At 39.6% G+C, this 23782-nt stretch overlaps 1 protein-coding gene across 2 annotated transcripts in view; it reads right to left on the reverse strand.

The window, feature by feature from the left end:
- Nucleotides 1-23782, reverse strand: part of LOC150085730 (nucleoplasmin-like protein ANO39) — a 154679-nt gene that overhangs the window by 80097 nt on the left and 50800 nt on the right. For both annotated transcript variants that reach the window (XM_090373466.1, XM_090373467.1), the window contains exon 4: nt 6208-6301. In XM_090373466.1, coding sequence (XP_090229592.1) covers nt 6208-6301 — 94 coding nt within the window. The remainder of the gene's footprint in view (nt 1-6207; nt 6302-23782) is intronic.

Consider the following 23782-nt stretch of genomic DNA (forward strand, 5'->3'; position numbering starts at 1 on the left):
CTATTGTCCTGGACAAGTTCCTGGGCATAGACCTTTGGGGGGGGGGGTGAGCCCTTAGCCTTTGTGGATGATCTTGTCCTTTTGGTATGTGCCATTACGCTGCTATGATAAGATGGGTCAGCAGGGCAGACTGGGGGCTGAAACAGAAGGCCCTTACTCTCATATACCAAGCAATATACATGGCAATTGTGTGTTATGGTGCCTCCATCTGGTACCAACAAGCCATCCTAGCAAGAAACAAATGCAAGCTGGATTCAATCCAGAGGTTCATGCTCCTTTCAATTTGCAGGGCATGCTGCACCGTTAGCACCCCTGCTCTGCAGGTAATAACTGGATGCCAGCCACTATACTTAGAAGTGGTTAAAACAGGGCTTCTCTATCACTTAAGGAAGGGAGTTCCAACCCAACTGCTTAATCTTCAACTTGACATCACAAACGACCCCATTGTCTTGGCGCATTATAGCCTTAGTAGCTAATGCGCCAAAAAAATCCAAACAAACAAACGACCCCAGGCAGGAAAGAAAACAGATAACCCAACATCTACAGCAGATATGGCAACATGACTGGGACACCCAACAAAGGAAAATATCACAAAATGATTCCTTCATCTATAAGTACAACTCACCCAGAACCTCCACCCTGGTTTTTGCCTGGTCTCCATGTGACCTTTATCATCACCAGGCATGGACCCTTCCAACAAAAACTGATGGCCATGGGAATCGAGAATGATCCATGTTGCCAATGTGGTGAAGAGGAGTCCTGGGGGCACCTCATGTGCGACAACATTAGGCTTAAATTCCTCACCACAATACAGAGGAACCCTCACAATCAAGAATTCACTCTGCTACTTGAGGAAGATGCCTATAAGGCATTAACCACCTTCATGAAGGAAACATTTGCACTTAGGCAAGCTAAGTGCAAATTGATTGCAGATATTGCAGATCTCAGAGCCCAAGAGCTAACCCACACCAGCATGGGATAACTCTCCACCCCCCCCAGAAAAACACAGACAGGACCAAGCTAACCCGAATAGAGTAGGATTTATTGTAGGCACCATCCAAAGTGCGGGATGCTGACACTCTTCGGAATGCAGGATTTAAAAGTTATTGCAAACCTGAAATGGGTAGGATATACTGCTGGCACCGATCTATGTGCAGAATTGCTGGCACTCACCACAGTGCAGGATCTACAAGTACTATGCCAATGCAAATTACACAGGGGTGCCTGTCCCATGTGACTTTTAAACCCTAACCCTTTCCCTTACTTTGTGTAAACTAGGGTGGATTAATTCTCCTCTGTCAATCCACCTAAATTCATTCCCCTTTCAATCCTCTCTTCTTCTATACCCCTCTCTTCTTGCTCTCTCTCTTTTTTTTTTTTTTTTTTACTTGGTCTCTTTGTCAGGAAGCTCAGGCAACCCTGGTGGAGGCTAACCAGAGTACAATGGGCAGCCTGGCTCACGTTCCAGTGGTGATGGTGGGCAACATGGAGTTCCCCTAGGGGCTGTACGACCAAGTAGCAAGAGACAGACCAACAGAACATTGCACTACTCTGTCACAAACCAGACATTACACTTTTTCTGGCTTTTACAGAGATTCTGTAATCCTTCACAAAGTTTTTCTTTTGTTTGAATTTTAGGAGCATTAGCAACTAAGGCCATATAGCTCAGGGGCTTTGCGGTAGTCATTTCCTGACCTTTCCGCATCCTCCATATTTGGTGGGCACGGGCTCGAACCCGGGTCTAATCAAGAAGCATGTGCTACGTACTGCTGCTCCTGCCCACCTGGCTACGGAGGCACCCCTTCACAAAGTACCATGGTACAGATGTGGGAAGTCACTGGTGGCGCATTCCACAGAACACTATGCACGTAAAGTGCTTTAAATAAATTTACGCTTGTTCCTGTACAAAAAAAAGCCGTGAATTAGGGTTGAATTTGAAAGTGTCTGCAATTCTGCCCAGACACAATAGGAGGGAGTATATGATGAGAGCCTTGTCGATCAATTCGGCCCTGGAAAGATTGTGCAAGGCTCAAGGGGTAGAATTTTTTTCAGCCTGGTCTGTGTTTGTTAACAGGAGACACTGCTTCTACAGGGATGGGATACACTTAAATAGAAAGGGTGCAAGAATATTTGCTGATGCTATCGAGGCAGTGTTAGGTGGGTCGGAAAACTGCTAGCTTGGGGGAAGACAAAGACTAATAGATTAAGAGTAGCCACTGGCAGAGGTGAAAGTGCAATTCTTGCACCGCTTCTATTGGAATGAACAGAAGCCTGGAAAACAAGATGCAGTATATTTCAGAGACTGCTGGGAGTCATTGCGGTACAAGTAAACACATGGGTTGTGTTAGGGTAGCTAAGAATAGAAACAGGTGCATGTATACTTGCGTGTACACCAATGCTAGGATTCAGTAAATAAATTTGATGAATTTGAGGTATTGCTCAAAGCATCAAAGGCGGATAATTGTTGGGATATCAGAGACGTGGTGTCACACAGATATAAGGAATGCAGAACTGGAATTTGGGGAGGACAACGTCTACAGAAAGGATAGACAGGATAGGAAGGGAGGAGGGGTTATGCTATTAGTTAAGAAACACATAAAATCCAAGGAAGTGAAGCCAGTCGACATCGCTGGACAGTGCAGTGTCAAGTCAGTTTGGTGTGACATCAGCATTGGGAGATCAAAATTGAGAGTAGGAGTGTGCTATAGGCCTAATGACTCTGATGAGTATAATAAGAAACTGTACAGGGAAATAGAGTGGGCCAGTAAATCAGAGAGTCTTATAATGGGGGATTTTAATTTCCCAGATATTGACTGGAATTTGGGGGCTGGCCACTCACACACTAGCAAGGCTTTTGTGAATTTATTGGACGATTGTTTTCTACATCAGCATGTTCAGGAGGCAACTAGAGGGAGTAATACTCTTGATTTGATTATCAGTAGTGATTCTTCATGCATTAAGAATCTGCAGATAAATGAACCACTAGGTGGAAGTGATCACAGTGTGCTGAAGTGGGATTTACTCAAAGAGGTAACTACAATTAGGGGTAAAGGGAAGGGTTACTGCTTTCGTAAAGGCGACTACGATGGACTGAGACAGTATTTAAATTCTATACAGTGTGACCAACTGATGATGTTACCAACAGCAAATTCAAAATGGGAAGCATTCAAAGAACTTATCTTGGAAGCTACTAGGCTTTACATACCAACTAAGAAATATTGTTCAAGGTTTAGGCCTAAATGGATGTCAGATGAACTAATGAGGTATATGGCAGAGAAGAAAAATGCATGGGATACATACAAATTAACACGTGACACAGAAGCCTATGATAGATACAAGTTGATCTGTAACCAAGTTACAAAGCAGATTAGGCAGGCGAAAGCAGATTATGAGAAATCTTTGGCAAGGGATGCAAAAAAAAACAGCAAAGAGTTCTTTACTTATGTAAACTCTAGAAGGAAGGTGATGAATCAGATTGGTCCACTTGATATTGATGGGTCAACTGTTGATGATCCTGCTCAGGTATCTAACAAACTAAATGAATATTTTGCATCGACATTCACACATGAGGAGTTAATCAGGATGTGGAATGCCAGAGGTGTATTCAACTCTGGCAGTAAGCTAGAGAATCTTGCAATAACTTAGAGTAAAGTGGAGGAGAAATTGTTGAAGATAAAGACAAGAAAGGCACCGGGGGTGGATGGGATCTATCCAGTTATATTAAAGGAGGCAGCAAAGGAAGCAAGCAAACCCTTAGCCATAATTATGAGAGCTTCCTTGGACTCATGGGAGGTACCCACAGACTGGAAATGTGCAAATGTGACCCCAATTCACAAAGGAGGATCAAAGGCTGACAAGTAATTATAGACCTGTGAGTTTAACTTCTGTTCCAGGAAAATTAATGGAGGCACTGGTTAAAGAAGCACTGCAGGATCATCTAGACAAGACTTCAGTTACAGCTCGGACACAGCATGGTTTTGTTAAGGGGAAGTCTTGCCTGACCAATTTGATTGGATACTATGATGCAATCACAAAAGAACTGGATGCAGGGAATAACTTTGATATTACATACTTGGATCTTAGAAAGGCTTTTGATACTGTTGCACATGGAAGACTGCTGCCCAAATTGGAGCAGTGTGGCATTGGAGGCAAATTGCTGCTATGCATAAAGGGGTGGTTGAGGGGGGGAGAAGACAGAGTGGTAATCAATGGACACTGCTCATCGTGGACTAATGTTATCAGTGGAGTCCCTCAGGGTTCAGTGTTGGGTCCTTTATTGTTTTCTGTAATTATAAATGATATTGATGATGGTATATCAAGCTTAATGTCCAAGTTTGCAGATGATATGAAGGTTGACAGGGTTGTCAAGGACACTACTGACACTATGCTGCTGCAACAGGATTTGGAAAGGTTGAGCAGATGGGCTGAGAGGTGGCAAATGAAGTTTAACATTGACAAAGTACTACATGTGGGAAACAGCAACCCCAGAGCAACGTATCAACTCTGTGGTACTACACTGACAGTGGTAGAGAATGAAAGGGACCTGGGGGTGGTTGTGCAAGCAGATATGAAGTTCTCTGAGCAGTGCAGACGGGCAGCAAGAGTAGCTCATGGTGTATTGTCAATGATATATTGGAATTTTTCTAGCAGGGATAAGGAGGTGATTATTCCCTTGTATAAGGCAATGGTCAGGCCACACCTAGAGTACTGTATACAGGTCTGGAGGCCTCATTTCAAGAAGGATGTAGAGCTGCTGGAACGAGTACAGAGAAGGGCAACAATATTAGTGAATGGAACAAAGGGGTGCTCTTACAAAGAAAGGCTTAAGTTTTTGCAAATTACAGTGTCTGGAGACTAGGCACCAGCGAGGTGATCTGATAGAGGTGTATAAAGCCTTGAATGGTTTGAGCATGCTCAATGCTGATGGGATTCTTCCTCTTGTTCAGAATAATCACCTGAGAGGGCATAAATTCAAATTGAGGAAAGTCAGATGTAGGATAGATGTGCGGAAATTTGCCTTTAGCCAGCAGGTGGTTGGTTGGTAGAACAGACTTCCATCCCTTGTCGTGGAAGTTGATAGCCTAAATAAGTTTAAGGCTCAGCTGGACAGGTATTTCTAACGAACAGAGGGGTGAAGTGGAAGTGGTTTTTTTTTTTTGCTTTCTTGCATCAAATGCCTCTACTAATGCTACTGCTAACAAGAACTAAAGTCTTGTAATTAGCAAGAATGAATAGACTCTGCTCTATGATTTCTGGTTCGTATGGAACTTGATACATGGGCTCGAATGACCTTGTGGTCTGATGAGGCACATTTCACTCTTCGTGGGGCTGTAAATGCACAAAACTGCTGAATATGGGGAATTCCTCGTCCTGCTGTGCATGAAAGACCACTGCATTACAGTATAGTGTGGATTCACTGCAGTTTACAATTGGGCCACTTTTCTTTGAAGAGTCGACACCTCATGACCCCGTAAGGTGTACGGTAACTACTGCATGGCACCGCACTCTTCTAAGAGATCACATTATTCCCGCTCTGCAAGAAAGGCAATGCTTGGAGACCGTAGTGTTCGTGCAAGATGGTGCCCTCCCTACATTGGTCAAAAAGTGAAGGAACTGCTCCATTCAACATTCAGAAATCATTGATCATTTCTAGAGACTTTCCACTGTTCAAGCCAGCCCCGATCACCAGATCTCAACCCCTGTGATTTCTGGCTATGGGGATACCTGAAAGACAGTTTACCGTGGCGGCATACAGATGCTTGTTGATTTGAAAGCAAGCATTAAACAGCATGTAGCCAACAACCCCAATGAGATGCTATGCAAAACTGTCATACGCAGTGTTCCATTTTGAGAATGTTATCTCAAGTGAAGGAAAGCAATAGAACATTAAATGTAGATTTCTAAGTTGTGATATTAAAATCTAATCCTAAGTTAAGTATTAATCTCATGTTTACAGTGTCAATTTCTCCTCTGGTGGCAGAAATTTGAACTAATTTTTTTTCTTCTACAAATCGCTTCCCCATATCCTAAATGACATACCCACCGATTTCACAGTGCTATCTCTAACTGTTTTGACACTAAGGTCTCCTGAACAGGGAACCTTATTTTATAACCACCTGGTATATTAAAAAGAAAAAGGCTTAGCATAGATAAAAAATATAGTTTAATAAAGTACCATTCCGAAAGTAAGTATTTAATAAACCCTACCTGCCAAATGCTGGCCAAACAGTGTGACTGGGCCAGATCCTTGCACCAGTGAAAAGGTTACTCTGCCATGAGGAATCAGAATATCTATAAGACACTGAAAAGGAAATATTAGTGATGCATTAACACAAAACTACATAATATTAAAAGATATTGATATTTGAAAAATGGAATGCAATTTTTTTTTTTAAATATACACTCAGTAATCACTGAATTATGATCACCTACCCTATACAGTGCTGGGCCACCATTCACATGGATAACAGGCACTATCTGCCTAGGCATTGACTCCACTAGATATCTGAAGACGTCTGTAGGGATCTTGCAGCCATGCTGCCCTGAAGGCTTTCATACAGTATCGGAATAGATGATGGCTGAGTGTCCATACACCTCACTTCCTGTTCCAAAACATCCCACAGTTGTTCAACTGGATTGAAGACAGGTAAATATGGAGGTGCCAATCAAGATGGGTGATACCTTCACTGTGTTCCTTGAACCACTTGTCACAATACAGGAATGATAACATAGTTCATTATCATATCTGCCCTGGAAAAAATGCAATCTTAGGAGACCATGGCATGATACACACTGTCACTTAAGAGCTGGTGGTAGACCTCACCAGTGAAATGTTGGTCCATACACACCAGGGTTCCTAGTTTTTGCCAGCAAAGCATGCCCCATATTAAGCAATCACCTGCCTGGATAGTGGATACCATGCACAATTAGTGCGTTGTGTGTTGCTTATGCCACACACAAGGGCATCCATCTGAGTGTTGCACCAGTCATTTTGATTCATTTCCAGTCCTCCGGTGTCCAACTGGCATGTTGACACCACAGCATTTGCCACTGGCTATGGTCAGTGGTGAGGAGAAAGTGTTTCTTGAGTCATCTGCTGTGGAACCTCATATGTTAGAGTGTATGATGCATTATCTCTTGAGTTCTAACTTTTTTGAATAGTATGACACACAATCATACTTCCTGCAGGAAGTGATTGCAACAATACAAGTATTTGTCAACAATTTCTTTTGTCATGTTGCATTTTTGTTACATTCCATTGTTAGGTGACCCAAATAGTTGTCGTTTCAATTACAAGGCAGGTCACCTCAATCAACACTGTTTGTCAGAGACATTTAGATACGTTGAAGTAGCAAGTATACATCTCTTACTTTATTTATCATAAATGCATTGTATCTTGTCTTCCAGAAATTATGGAAATTGGTGAATAATCAATAAAATTACTATACAAAAGCTCTTATTTCATAATCAATCTTTACAAATCAAAATCAAAGGGATGTTTCACATAAAATTATCTGCTGCGCATGCTTGGCAGATGCACAACATTTTTATTCTTTTTTTACAACTAGGGAAATACAATGCATACATTTTTTTCATGATAAAATTTTAATATTGCAAATAAAAAAATAACACGAAATATTTCCCATATCACAAATAACAAAAACTATTTCCAATAGTTTTTGGAAAATAACAAAATATAACAAAAATATAATAAAAATATACAAAATAAATAAAAAATAACAAAATATTTCCCATATCACAAATAAAAAAAAAAAACACAACAAAAAAATTGAGAGAGAGAGAAAAGTAGAAAGGAATCACCAAGAAAGAGAAGAATGATGATATCCAGCTCCCAGACGACACCATTTCACAAAACCTATTACAATATAAAAACAAACCACTATAGAAAAGGTACACAAAAACCACAGTTACATGAAAAAAATTATAAAGCAAATATTCAAGAAAAATTTCTTCTAAAAGTTGCCATATAGAATTTACTTCTTTATTAATATCTGTTGTCGACCTTCTTTGCACAATAACTGAACAATGATTACGGAGGAAAGATGTAACAAAAATTTTATGTAAAAAAAAAGTCACAACAATAACAATCTGGATCAAATTGAAGCAGTGGTTTTCCATTTAGATGTATGGTCATCATATCTACATGTTTAATTGTTAAAGATGTTCTTTTTATTGTCTCAATATTATTCAATACACTGAAAGCTCTCTAATCAATACACTAAAATCTCTAAAATCATTCATTTTTATTTCATATTTTATTAGAAAACAAATTTCTTATTCGTTTTTCATGCCATGGAGACAAAGGTTCTTCCATATTCCACTATTTCTAAGAATTGTTTAAAATTTCTTTCAATTCCTCTTTGTCAATGATATTATCATTTTCTTTATTTAATTTAAAATTACTCTGTTGAATTTGTAGGATAGATGTGCGGAAGTTTGCTTTTAGCCAGGTAGTTGACTGGTGAAACAGACTTCCATCCTTTATTGTGGAAGTTGATAGCCTAAATAAATTTAAAGCTGAGCTGGACAGGTATTTGAACAAATAGAGGGGAGAAATCGGAGCTTTTTTTTTTTTTTTTTTTTTGGCTGATGCTGCATAAGCTTGCTTTCTTGCATTGTGTGCCTCTACTAATACTAATGCATTAATAACCGATCCTTTAAGGATAAAACAATGCAGTTTAATAACTTGTCGCAAGGTAAGTTTTTAAATGCGTACTTACTTGCGATTCCTTCAAATTCTTTCAACTTCAACATGCTCTCAATTTTAGCTTCATAATTTCCTTCAGAATTTTTCAAATTAGCAACAGCGTTGATAGTTTGAATAATTAATTTATCTGCTTTTACTACAGTGATTCCGCGACTTTGTAAAGCTTCTGAAAGGTAAGAGAGCTACTGCAGGATGTCGATCATTAGTGATAAATCATTAAGAAATTCCAGATTTAAAAGTCTGTTTAATAATCCTGAATATTTAACTTCTGATTCAAAATGGTTGCTCAAAGCAGGATAATTCCTCCAAACCAAACTGTAATTGCCATTCACAAGCTACACATCATGGCCCGAAAACACGACTGACTTTTATAATTTCCACTTCAAGTTCTTTAGCAATCATCCTTAAATCGCACTGGTTTTTTGGATATTGGTGATAATACATAGTTTTTTTTTTTTTTTTTGCCTGTATGCATGGGTGCAGGCAGGATATTTTACAAGGTGGTGCCATGTGGGAATAAATTTTTTGTTTACCAAATTTTTGAATACATGCAATATCTTAAGTTTGACATGTACAGCCGAGCCAACGTTCCGTGTAGAATTTGTATTGGTTTAACGTTCCTGCACTTGCACCACGCTGCCAGTGCCCATGCCTGTATGCCATTATATTTTGGAACATTTTCTTCACGGTGAAGAAAATTCTTATTTAATCTCTTAGCTGCCCTCATTCCTCCCCCTACCCCACCCCACCCCTTTGATGTCGCTACTGTCACTAATTCTTTGAATACTGTCCAAACTGTTGGAATCACTCGGATATTCAACTACTGTGACCATGTAAACTTAGATAGAAAAATTTATTGAAAGGTGTGAATCACTCACTTCTCCAAAAAACAGATGACTGCTTTCCAAAATTATCCATGTCGGGAACATGCCTTAATCTTCTGACTGGCTGTGGAAAGCATATTGATTATCGGTAGGTAGGGCAGATGGCTGCATTGGTTTTACGGGCACTAGCATTACAGAACAGTAATCCCTTTAACCCTTAATTTGCACTTTCTAACTGCCTAAAGGCCAGAGATGGGAACAATGCTTACAAAGTTGTCTCTCATAATCCATGCGTTATATGGAAATTTTCTTCATTCTACGGAAACTATTTTAAATGTAATTTCCTAAAAGAATTTTAAAATATTCACTAGAAAGAAGTGCGTTAAACAGAGGTCCGACTGAAATTAAATCAAAAATGAAGCAATTTTAAAATGCATAACTGGTCGATTGCACCATTACAATGCTGGAAATGGGGCCCCACTTGCCTCACCATAGTTCCAGCTCTGGAGCTCTGGATACTCAATAATTGAATTCAGGATTTAATTTTTAAATAAGTAATCATTTCAACAATGGGCTCGAAATTTTCAAAAAAATAAAACAATAACAATAGGCTCTTGCAAGCCCATGTGAGCCCACCATAGCTCATCACTGACTATGCCTGCACTAAGACAACTGAAAAATTCATGGTGCTCACGTGTGCTTTGTGTACAACACATGTAGGTGATCACATTAAGCTTCCCATTGTGGATTTAAATTTTTTATTTGATATCAGCCTGTCTTTATCCATGAAATACTAATGTTACATGGGGTGGAATTTATAAATACAAGGTCTATTCAAAATGTAAAGGCAATCTGGTGAGTATGGGCTTGGCACACCTAGGGACCTAAGCTGGATATCATCATTCTTCTCTTTCTTGCCTTCTTGGCAATTCCCTTCTACTTCTCTCTCTCTCTCTCTCTCTCTCTCTCTCTCTCTCTCTTCCCCCCCCCAGGGTAACATTGGAAATTTTTCTTTTTTTTTTTTTTTTTTTTTGGCTGGTGCAGCATAAGCCCCAGGCTTCCTTGCACCATATGGCTGATAATAATAACAACATGCCAATATGCTCTATCATCAAGCACACTAAGATAAATTTTAACAAGTTGAGCTTCAGAGCATTTACCGTATCTCATGTTGAACATGTTGGCTTCATCTTCAGATTGCTCCATTGCAGATCCATACAGTAATCTATACAATACAGTAATCTAATTTTTGGATATGAAAATTGAAACTCTCAGATTCACAGATGAATATTTAACATGGAACAAATAAAAATTTATGACTGTAAAAAAAAAAAAAAAAAAAAAAAGGAAAGATCACGTGGAGACTGGAAATCTGACAAGAGAGGAGGGATACCTTCCGAGAGGGATAGATCAGACTGTGCACAGTGAGTAGTTTATGCATATGCATTCGCACTCATACAGTTCAAATGCTGCTATTACTTTTGTCAGATTTGAAGTGAAGGAGTTTACTAATGCATGGATAATGCACACACATGCATCATTTCTACTACCAAGGTAGTTTTAATTGCATCTCATATTGTGAATACCTTCACAACAAGTTGCCATGGTACTGCACTACTTCGCTCCACCTATGGAGAAGACTAATGTTACTTAATCTCAGTGGATATCACCACCCAGACAGCACCATTTTGAAGCTTATTAGCTTCTCGTCGATGGATGAGCAGGTATCCTGTTGTTGCACCACTAGTGACAACCATCACTACTGCAACAACAATAGTGACAACCGTGTTTACTTATGCATTACCTATGCATAAGTAAACTCCTTCATACTCTTAAGCATTTAGCCAAGGAATATCTTTTAGATTAAACCATGCACACCATCAGGCATCTCTCATTTTGTGGACTTATACTTGATAACTGGGTTGTCAATATTGCAACAACAGGGTACCTGTCCAGCCACCGATGAGAAGCCAATAGGCTTCAAAATGGTGCCATCTGGGTGGTGGTGGCATCCGCCAAGAATAAGTAACATTAGTCTTCTCCATAGGTAAAGCGAGGTAGTACAATACCATGGCAACTCGTTATGAAAGTATTCACAATATGAGATACAATTAAAATGATGCATTAAAACTACCTTGGTAGTAGAAATGATGTGCACGCATTACCCACGCATAAGTAAACTCCATTGCTTTATTATTATTATCCTTTCTTTTTTTTCCGTTTTTCTCCAAATAAATGATCTAAGTTTTATGAGTTAATATTAATATCTAGTTTAAGGAAGCTACAGGCTTTTGCTGCACCAGCCAAAAAAAAAATGAAATGTAGATAAGAAAATACAAATTATGTGCTTCCCTCCTCACTCTATCCAGTCAACCTTTGAATTACTGTCAGCCTTAAATACCTGCGGAGGCAACTTATTCCAGTGATCAATGACTCGCTGGCTAAAAGAAAACTTCCTACAATCTTCTCTAAACCTCTTTCACTGTAATTTCAATTTATGCCCCTAATTCTGGAATCAGTTATAACAGGAGGATATTCAGGGATCATGTGTTGTTGTTGTTGCAGACCCCAGGGTTCCCCCCATTAGCCGCTATTGTACTTCTTGTGTTGAAGCTTACGCCAAGACCAGCCATTTGTATGTAGTGTTGGGTGTGTAAATGTTATGTGTTCTGTTATCAGCCAGTACCTGGCTCTTAGCAGGTGGAAAGTGGCAACACCTGGTCACCACGTCCCCGCCCCCATCCCCACCACGTGGAGGCAGCCAGGATCTACTATCATCTTGCTGATCCATATCAGAGCAAAACCCCAGCATAATCACATTTAGTGAATGAAAGGAAAATTGGATACAGTGGGAATAGTATGGGATGGCAGAGGAAAGAAAGCATAGAAAAACAGATGAACAAACAGATGGATCCACGAATAAAATGGAAGTTATAGAAGAACGTAGATTAGAGACATGAGGAAGTGGAAAAATACACATCTTTCGGGAGAAATTTTCCTTGAGAAATCCCATCCCGACAGCAGCATTCAAAGATGTTCAGCAAGCTGCAATCATGAGAAAAATCATCCTACAACCACTTCCAGTCAGAACCAGCAAGTTAAAGTTATCTCCATGGTCCCATCCTCTTGAGGGAATGAAGAAGGGTGATGTACCACATCATACCAGAATTAGCAAGGTAATTTCCTCTTCCTGGTCCATCCTTTTGAAGAAATACAGAAGGAAGTTGGTCTTCAACAAACCAACAATGATACAGAGTAGGGTTTAGTCTCGAGTCCGTCACAGGTCCAACAATGACACAGCACTGGGTTTAAGATGTGTCACACAAACGTCAAGATTAAACTTTTTATTCAGATTTAATCCAGTGAGCTACTCCACCAACAAAATCCCAGGAATAAAGTTAGGAACTTCATATCCCAAGAAATGAATACCTCATATACAGTTTATATACAAGTCAACACAGTTTATCCAAACAAGTATTCAATGTGGGCGAAATTTTAAAACATCAAGAAATAAGTTTACCTGATGATACGACATAACAGAGATCTATGGCATTACAACCAAGTAAATTTAAGTCTAGTCATCAATCATTTCTACATGACAGAATCCAACATGTCAATCACTAGTTAATCAGCTGTAAGAGACGATTTAAGTTCCATTCTTCTCTGGAAAGTATGCATAGCAAATAAGTTGAGTATCTTAAAAGCATCTAAGGTTCGAATCAACAGTGCCTTATTATCACTAGAAAAGATGCCTCTGGCTAACTGCTAAAGGTAGCAATCCACAAGAATGTGATCATCATCTTCCTTGAGCCCACAAATACATAATGGTTGTTGTTGTTATTAGGAGTATTAGCAACTAAGGCCATATTGCTCCGGGGATATGCGGTGGTCATTCCCTGACCTTTCCACATCCTCCGTATTTGGAATACATAATGGAGTGGGAGACAATCCTAGTTTATAGAGTTTAGTATTCAAACTCCCATGTTCAGTCAGTAAATAAGATACATACAGACCAGGGGAAAACCAAAGGAAATCCCTTTTCTTGAATTCCATGAGAGCAGGAATGAATTCCCTTGTTACCTTACCAAGCACAGAAGTGTTCCAGTCATCTTGTCATTTGTTAACAAAAATGGATCAAAGATGTTTCAGCTCTGTAGAAACTGAAGTATTTAAATTGATTTTTATTTTATCGAGAAGTAGAATATCCCTTTTAAGTTATATTTCAAGTACCTGTAGGGTTAAAACTTGAAGTGTCACAGTTGAGAGTAGTCCTGCAGGTCCTGGTCATCATGAGAAGAGCTGCCCACTGTGCTTGAAGGAGTTGCTTGATGATAGCTGTTTTCTTGATTCTATATCCTCAAGCACCAGCGCTATAAGTAAGGATGGAGAGGAAGATCCAATTGTAATATAAATATAATGTGTTGCCCTTCAAGCCCCACTCTTTTCTAGTACTTGCCATAGTCATCATCATCATCATCATCATCAGCCATTTTCAATCCACTGCAGGATGAAGGCCTCTCCAGCAACTTTCCAGTTCCTTCTGTTTTGAGCAATGGCCATCCATTTACTACTCGAAAACTCATGAATTTCATCTATCCATCTCCGCCTTTGTCTTCCAGGTTTTCTTCTAGCTCCTCTTGGGTACCATTCTGTTATTTTCTTAGTCCATCTGTCATCATGTCTTCGAGCTATGTGTCCTGCCCAAGACCATTTTAGTTCTTTAGTTTTGATAAGAATGTCCTTTACTTGAGTTTGCTGCCTAATCCATGTGTTTCTCTTCTTATCTAACAGTCTGATTCCCAATATGATTCGTTCCATTCTTCGCTGTGTAGTTCTCAGCTTCTCTTCCATTCTTTTGGTGAGTGCCCAAGTTTCACTTCCATAAGTCATGGTGGGGAGTATACACTGATTCATTATTTTACGTTTCAGACAAACTGGGATATTGCTCTTCAGTATGTGACTATATTTCCTGAATGCTATCCATCCAAAATTTATTCTTCTCTTGACTTCCAGCCATTTATCATTATTACAGCTAATAACTTGTCCCAGATAAGTATATGACTCCACCTTTTCAATTACTGCTCCTTCAATCATTATTTCCCTTTCCGTGGCATACTTGTTCATCATTACTTTTGTTTTAGCCATATTCATCTTTAGTCCAAAATCCTTACTAACTGTGCATAACTGATTAAGATTTTCCTCTAATTCTTTGGGATTGTGGCTTATGACCACAATGTCATCTGCAAATCGTAAATGGTTTAGGTACTCTCCATTCACATTGACTCCTTTCTGCGACCAGTCTAATCTTCTGAAAACTTCCTCAAGGGCAGCAGTAAACAGCTTCGGAGATATTGTGTCTCCTTGTCGAACTCCTTTCTCGATTTTAAATTTGCTACTGTCTTTGTCTAGTCTAATAAAGGATGTAGCACTCTCATATATTTTCTTCAAAATCATAATATATGGAGTATCTATGCCTTGTCTTTCCAGTGCCCGAAACATTGCCTTATGCTGTATGGAGTCAAATGCCTTTTCATAATCCACAAATGCCAGGCATAATGGTGTTTTATATTCATTTGCTTTCTCCATTAGCTGTGATATTACGTGAAGGTGATCCATAGTTGAGAATCCTGTCCTAAAGCCAGCTTGCTCTTTCGGTTGATTCTCATCAAGTATTCTTTCTAATCTGTTAGTAATGACCCTTGTGAACAACTTGTAGATATGGGATAACAAGCTAATTGGTCTATAATTTCCAATTTCTGATTTATCTCCTTTCTTATGCAGCAAAACTATGATTGCATTATTCCACTGCTTAGGCATCACACCTTTTCTAATGCACTTTGTGAAGAGCCTTGCCAGTTTTTGTGTTATGTCTCTTCCTCCCAATTTTAACAACTCTACAGTAACTTCATCTTCCCCCGGGGCTTTCCGATTCTTCATTTTCTTTAATGCATGTTCTACCTCATCAGGAAGAATATCGGGTATGTCGTATGTGTTGCTACTTTGCAATCCATCTTCCCCACTGCTGGTATCATTCCCTCGCTCCTTGTATAATTCTCTATAGTAGTCTTCTGCTATTTGAATTATGCCTTCTCTGCTGTTTATAAGTACACCATCGCTATTCTTCGGTTTCAGTATCATTTGTCTTTCTGTATTACTGTTCATGGCTGCTGATTTAAATCCTTTGTTTTCCCTTAATGCTTGTTCTACTTTTCTTGTGTTAAATCTTCTTATGTCCTCTCTGAGTCTCTTTCTAATGGCTTTGCATAACTCAGTATACTCAATTTTCTCCCTGTCAGTGTTTTTCTTGCTCTTCATTTGTCGTCTTTGGTTCATCATGACAAGTGTTTCTTGACTAATTTTTTCTTCTTTGGATTTCTGTTTCCCTATAGGTTTCTTGGGCTTTATCACTTTCAGAAAGTTGTAATATTCCTCATCGATATCTTGGTCCTGAGCAGTCTGCAGAAGCTCAAACTTGTTCTTAAGTTCCAGTACATACTGCTTTTTCTCCTCCTCTGTTATTTCAAAGACCTTTGTATTATTTACTCGAGTCAGTTTTTTCCTTTCCTTTCCTACATCTATATCAAGTGTACATCTTATCATTCTGTGATCACTTCCAACATTTACCTTATTCAGGACGGTAACATCATTCACAATATATCTTCTGTTAGTGAGGATGAAGTCGATTTCATTAGTTGTTAATCCATTTGGACTCTTCCATGTCCATTTTCTGTTCACCCTTTTCTTGAAAAAAGTGTTCATTACTGACATTCCTTGAGATTCTGCAAATTCCACAAGTCTTTCACCTCTTTTATTTCTTTCACCAATTCCAAAATTTCCTATAGTTCCTCTTTCTGCGCTGTTTTGCCTTTTTCCAACCTTAGCATTGAAGTCCCCCATGATAATAGTGTAGTGGGTTTTCTGCTCATCTACAAGACTCTCAATTTCAGTGTACATTTCTTCAACCTCTTCATCATCATGGCTCGATGTTGGTGCATAAATCATTATAATCTTTAGCTTGTACCTCTTAGAAATCTTGAGTATTAGTCTTGACACCCTTGGTGATGTACTTTTGAATTCCAAAATGTTGTTTTTAAAATCTTTATGGACCAGAAACCCAACTCCACCTTCACTCCTTTCACTGTTTCCATTGGTGTACAGCAGATTTCCACTTGATGCCATAGTATTTTCCACAGATTGCCATAGTATGGATAGGAATAACTTGTATTTTTCTTTGATAAATTTTGGATGGGGAATGAAGCTCAGCGAGTCATCTAGCATAATTCCTAGATATTTTGTAGTAGAAGTATATTTAATTGGTTGTCCATTATACTGATCACAGGAGGAAGACTGTGAGGTCATCTGCATATACTATCATGGAAGTAGCATCAAACCTTTTAGACAGCCATGAATTGAACACTAGTTTCAACACAAGGGCCACAAGATGGACACTCACTGTGGACAGCCTCTATTAATGTTCCTGACAACTTGAAGTGTTCCACATTTAACAACCAGAGATCATTGAGAAAAATAACTTTTCAACATGTTAAACAGAGGTAAAGAGCCTTCAGCCTCCCAGAACCTCGCCAGGGCACTTTAACACCAAAGACTGTCAAAGGCCAATAAGGTATTTTGATGTACATTCTCTTTGGAGAGCCAGTAAGGAGGCAATGGCATCTTCAGTACCTTTTCCTCGCACAAAGCCAAATTGTGCAGATGATGATAATCTCCTGGAGCTGTACACAGTTAAGAGCCTGGAAGCAATAACTTTCTCTAATGCTTGCCCAAGACGGAAAGCAAGGCAATAGGATAGTTGGATGTTAAAGGAGGATATGGTGTTTTTTGACCATTGAGAAAAGTATAGATCAATGTCCACATCATGTCTCTCCCATGGAGGTAAATGCATATTTGAACTTTCCTCAATTTTGTTGAGATCAATTTCCCATTTCTGTATTATTTCTTGGATGCATATCCCAGCCTGGATTCATTAGGCTTGGATTCGTGGAGTCTTTGCCAAAGAGATTGTTTTGGTATACCTAACAAGGATGAGATAGAGAGCTTATTTTGGCAGCGTGGGCTTTGTCTTCTAATATACAGAGAGGGTTTGTGTGCTTCCACATACAAGCTCTGAACTGGTGAAATTCAGTAGGCACCTAGTGCGGATTGAAGAGCACTGTGTTGAATGGTGTTCAGGGATTGTAAGATGCTGTTTTTAGCTGAATCATATACTATAGCTCCATAATCTAATCATGACCGGATTAGAGTACGATATAAATTCAGCAATGACCACCAGTAAGCACCCCAAGATGTTGAGGATATTGCATGAAGGATGTTTAACTTCTGAGGGCACACGGTTCGTAGATAGGTTACATGTTTATGAAAATTTAATTTAGTTTCAAAAATCAAACCCAAGTTTTATGGTGTCTGTCATTGGTATTTCTCTGCCTTTCAATTTTAATACAGGTTCTGGATGAAGCGATCACAATTTACAGAAGTGTATTGCTGCTGTTTTTCCCTCAGTTAATTGATAGCCATTGCATTTTGTCCAAGTTTCAATTTTATTTATTACTAATTGTAGTTGTCTTTCAATGGTAGCCATGCTTGATGATTGACAGGAGATAGCAAGATCGTCTGCATAAATATAAGTTTCCGCTGTAGCTAGGATGTCTCGAGTAATGTCACTGGTACGTAACACAAAAGTGTGGCACTTAAGATCGATCCTTGAGGTACTCCTTCTTGCATGTGAATTGTGGACAACTCATTCTGGAATCGTAATTGAAAGGTCCTGAGATGGAGAAAATTCTGTATGAATTGAGGCAGATCACCTCTCAGTCCAAGATTGTTTAAGTCTTGCAGGATTCCATATCTCCAGGTTGTATCGAACGCTTTGGTAATATTGAAAGTTATCATTACCATGTATTGCTTTTTAACAAAAGAATTTTGAGTGAGAGCTTCAATTTTAATGTGGACATCAGTTGTAAACTTGTTATGGCGGAAGCCAAATTGGTGTCGCGTTATAGTGTCTTGATCTTCAATAATTCAGGTAAGTCTCCTGTGAACCATCTTTTCTAGTATTTTTCCTAAACAGCTGGTCAAAAATATAGGGCGTAATTGTTGAGAGAAGCAGCATCTTTCCCAAGTTTTGCTATGGCTACCACTATTGAATGATGCCATGTATCAGGGTAAACATTCTCTTCAAATATTCTGTTGTAAAATTTTAATAGGGCAAATTTTGAGTTGGAGTTGAGATGGTGAAGCATTATATAGTAAGTGCAATCTGGTCCAGCAGAACTATTTCTAGAATTCTGGAGAGCTTCATTAAATTCAGTAATAGTGAATGGAAGGTTATAGGAAAAACATTGGTTTGTAGTAAAGTTAATTTTATATTTTTCCATAGACATTTTTATGCATCTAAATGAGCCTTCATAAGACTCAGAGGATGAAGTAGCAACGAATGTTTCAGCTAATGCCTCTGCAATATCAGTCAAAGATGAAATATCCATATCCCTTCCAAGACAGGATTGGGGCAAAAGTTTGTTGATACTTTCCACTAAGGATTTGAATCTTTCTCCAAATTATTCTGGGGTCAGTGTTTCTGCAGATGGTAGAAGTGAATCGAATCCACACATCCTGTTTTGCTTTCCTACGAATTCGGCGTGCTTCAGCTTTGAGTCGTTTATAATTTATAAGGTTCTCCATTGTAGCATTTTGGCAAAAGTTATTCCAAGCTTTGTTTTGTTTTCTTTTGGCAAGGAAGCAATCCCTTGTCAACCATCCATTATATCTTCGTTTGGTAATATTTGATGTCGGTATTGCACCGGCAGCAGCTCCAAGTAGTTCTTCTACTATATGCCTAGTGGCATTATTAATAGATGCAGTAAGGATCAAATGATTATCAAAATGGATTGTATCAGAAAATTTTTCCCAGTTTGTTCGGCGAAAATTCCACGAAATTTGTTGGTTGGAGGCATAGTTTGTATCCGCCTGTATTTTGAAAATTACAGGAAAGTGATCACTGTTGTGAAGGTCAGTTAATACTGTCCAATCAAGGCTAGGATAAATGGACGAAGAACACATATGGACAGGTCCAGAGCAGAGCTTGATCCTGCAAGGTGGATATAAGTATGTACACCAGTATTCAGTAATGTTAAATGATGGTTCTCAAGTACGGTTTCAATCATCCTCCCTCTACGATCTATGTTCGGGGAACCCCACAAAGGATGATGTGCATTTAGATCACCTAGAAAGCATACAGGGTGGGGCAGTTGATTTAGTAAATTGTCAATTTCTGCAGTGGAACATGCAAAGTTTGGTGGAATATAAATGGAGATAAGAGTGAGTGAAATGCCAACAACAATACGAATGGCTACCGCTTCTAGATTGGTGCATAGCTGGATAGGTTTGGATGGTACATTACTACAAACGAAAATTGCTACTCCTCCTCTTGCCAGAGATTCGGAACATCTGTCGCGTCTGTATAGCGTACACCATGAGAAGTGTGGAGTATAATTTGATGATAAATATGTTTCTTGTAGACAAATGCTTGCAGGATCGTGCTGGTGCATTAAATATTTTAATTCATTGAGATTGCTTCTTAGACCTCTGCAATTCCACTGAATTACTTGGGTTTAGGTTAGGAAGATTGATCTGATCATTTTGTTTTCCCTCGATCCTGTTTACGTTTTTCTCGTTTTGGAAAAACTGGGAGAGTAATATCCATCTCATCATCAGCATGTAGCAGAACTGCATCTTTATTATATGACTTCTCATCAATTTCCATAGTTCAATCAGTTGGTTTATTCTGTGTAAGGTGTGCCGCTTTCTCCTTTGTTAATGTTCCTGACTTGGTGGCATCTTGCTGTGGCTTGGAGCTTGGATGGTTTTGTATTAGTAGAATTTGATATACTCTTGGTCTTAGTTGCTGTCAGCATCTCCCCATACATTAGCATTAGCATTAGCATTAGTAGAGGCATTTGATGCAAGAAAGCAAGCTTATGCAGCATCAGCCAAAAAAAAAAAAAAAAAAAAATTACATAAATAAATAAAAATAACCACTTCCACTTCACCCCTCTGTTCGTTCGAAATACCTGTCCAGCTGAGCCTTAAACTTATTTAGGCTATCAACTTCCACGACAAGGGATGGAAGTCTGTTCCACCCACCAACCACCCGCTGGCTAAAGGCAAATTTCCGCACATCTATCCTACATCTGTCTTTCCTCAATTTGAATTTATGCCCCCTCAGGTGATTTTTCTGAGCTAGAGGAAGAATCCCATCAGCATTGAGCATGCTCAAACCATTCAAGGCTTTGTACACCTCTATCAGATCACCCCGCTGGTGCCTAGTTTCCAGACACTGTAATTTGCAAAACTTAAGCCTTTCTTCGTAAGAGAACCCCTTTGTCCCATTCACCAATCTAGTTGCCCTTCTCTGTACTCTTTCCAGCAGCTCTACATCCTTCCTGAAATGAGGCCTCCAGGCCTGTATACAGTACTCTAGGTGTGGCCTGACCATTGCCTTATACAAGGGAATAATCACCTCCTTATCCCTGCTAGAAAAATTCCTATATATCATTGACAATACACCATGAGCTACTCTTGCAGCTCGTCTGCACTGCTCAGAGAACTTCATATCTGCCTGCACCACCACCCCCAGGTCCCTTTCATTCTCTACCACTGTCAGTGTAGTACCACAGAGTTGATACGCTGCTCTGGAGTTGCTGTTTCCCATATGTAGTACTTTACATTTGTCAATGTTAAACTTCATTTGCCACCTCGAAGCCCATCTGCTCAACCTTTCCAAATCCTGTTGCAGCAGCATAGTGTCAGTAGTGTCCTTGACAACCCTGCCAACCTTCGTATCGTCTGCAAACTTGGACATTAAGCCTGATATACCATCATCAATATCATTTATAAATACAGAAAACAATAAAGGCCCCAATACTGAACCCTGAGGGACTCCACTAATAACATTAGTCCACGATGAGCAGTGTCCATTGATTACCACTCTCTGTCTTCTCCCCCTCAACCACCCCTTTATCCATAGCAGCAACTTGCCTCCAATGCCACACTGCTCCAATTTGTGCAGCAGTCTTCCATGTGCAACAGTATCAAAAGCCTTTCTAAGATCCAAGTATATAATATCAAAGTTATTCCCTGCATCCAGTTCTTTTGTGACTGCATCATAGTATCCAATCAAATTGGTCAGGCAAGACTTCCCCTTAACAAAACCATGCTGTGTCCTAGCTATAACTGAAGTCTTGTCTAGATGATCCTGCAGTGCTTCTTTCACCAGTGCCTCCATTAATTTTCCGGGAACAGAAGTTAAACTCACAGGTCTATAATTACTTGTGTCAGCCTTTGATCCCCCTTTGTGAATTGGGGTCACATTTGCACATCTCCAGTCAATGGGTACCTCCCCTGAGTCCAAGGAAGCTCTCATAATTATGGCTAAGGGTTTGCTTACCTCCTTTGCTGCCTCCTTTAATATAACTGGATAGATCCCATCCACCCCAGGTGCCTTTCTTGTGTTTATCATCAACAATTTCTCCTCCACTTTGCTCTCAGTTATTACAAGATTCTCTAGCTTACTGCTAGAATTGAATACACCTCTGGCATTCCCCTCGCTGAATAACTCCTCATGTGTGAATGTCGATGCAAAATATTCATTTAGTTTGTTAGCTACCCGAGCAGGGTCATCAACAGTTGACCCATCGATCTCAAGTGGACCAATCTGATTCATCCCCTTCCTTCTAGAGTTTACATAAGTAAAGAACTCTTTGCTGTTTTTCTTCGCATCCCTTGCCAAGGATCTCTCGTAATCTGCCTTCGCCTGCCTAACCTCCTTTGTAACTTGGTTACAGATCAACTTGTATCTATCATAGGCGTCCGTGTCACGTGTTAATTTGTATGTATCCCATGCATTTTTCTTCTCTGCCATATGCCTCATTAGTTCATCTGACAACCATTTAGGCCTAAACCTTGAACAATATTTCTTAGTTGGTATGTAAAGCCTAGTAGCTTCCACGATAAGTTCTTTGAATGCTTCCCATTTTGAATTTGCTGTTGGCAATATCATCAGTTGATCCCACTGTATAGAATTTAAATACTGTCTCAGTCCATTGTAGTCGCCTTTACGAAAGCAATACCCCTTCCCTTTACCCCTAATGGTAGTTACCTCTTTGAGTAACTCCCACTTCAGCACACTGTGATCACTGCCACCAAGTGGTTCATTTATCTGCAGATTCTTAATGCATGAAGAATCACTACTGATAATCAAATCAAGAGTATTACTCCCTCTAGTTGCCTCCCGAACATGCTGATGTAGAAAACAATCATCCAATAAATCCACAAAAGCCTTGCTACTGTGTGAGTGACCAGCCCCCGAATTCCAGTCAATATCTGGGAAATTAAAATCCCCCATTATAAGACTCTCTGATTTACTGGCCCACTCTATTTCTCCGAACAGTTTCTTATTATACTCATCAGAGTCATTAGGCCTATAGCACACTCCTACTCTCAATTTTGATCTCCCAATGCCTATGTCACACCAAACCGACTCGACACTGCACTGTCCAGCGATGTCGACTGGCTTCACTTCCTTGGATTTTATGTGTTTTTTAACTAATAGCATAACCCCTCCTCCCTTCCTATCCTGTCTATCCTTTCTGTAGACATTGTACTCCCCAAATTCCAGTTCTGCATTTCTTATATCTGTGTGACACCACGTCTCTGAAATCCCCACAATATCTGCCTTTGATGTTTTGAGCAATACCTCAAATTCATCAAATTTATTTACTAAACTCCTAGCATTGGTGTACACACAAGTATACATGCACCTGTTCTTTTTCTTAGCTACCCTAACACAACCCATGTGTTTACTTGTACCCCAATGATTCCCAGCAGTCTCTGAAATATCCTGCATCTTATTTTCCAGGCTGCGGCTCATTCCAATAGAAGCAGTGCAAGAATCACTTTCACCTCTGCCAGTGGCTACTGTTAATCTATTAGTCCTTGTATCCCCCCAATCTAGCAGTTCTCCGACCCACCCAACATTGCCTCGATAGCATCAGCAAACATTCTTGCACCCTTTCTATTCAAGTGTATCCCATCCCTGTAGAAGCAGTCTCTCCTGTTAACAAGTACAGACCAGGCTGAAAAAAATTCTACCCCTTGAGCCCTGCACAATCTTTCCAGGGCCGAATTGATTGACAGGGCTCTCATCATATACTCCCTC

Source organism: Mastigoproctus giganteus, chromosome 5, assembly GCF_048544385.1.
Source record: "Mastigoproctus giganteus isolate SK-2022 chromosome 5, ASM4854438v1, whole genome shotgun sequence".
Lineage (NCBI taxonomy): Eukaryota > Metazoa > Arthropoda > Arachnida > Uropygi > Thelyphonidae > Mastigoproctus > Mastigoproctus giganteus.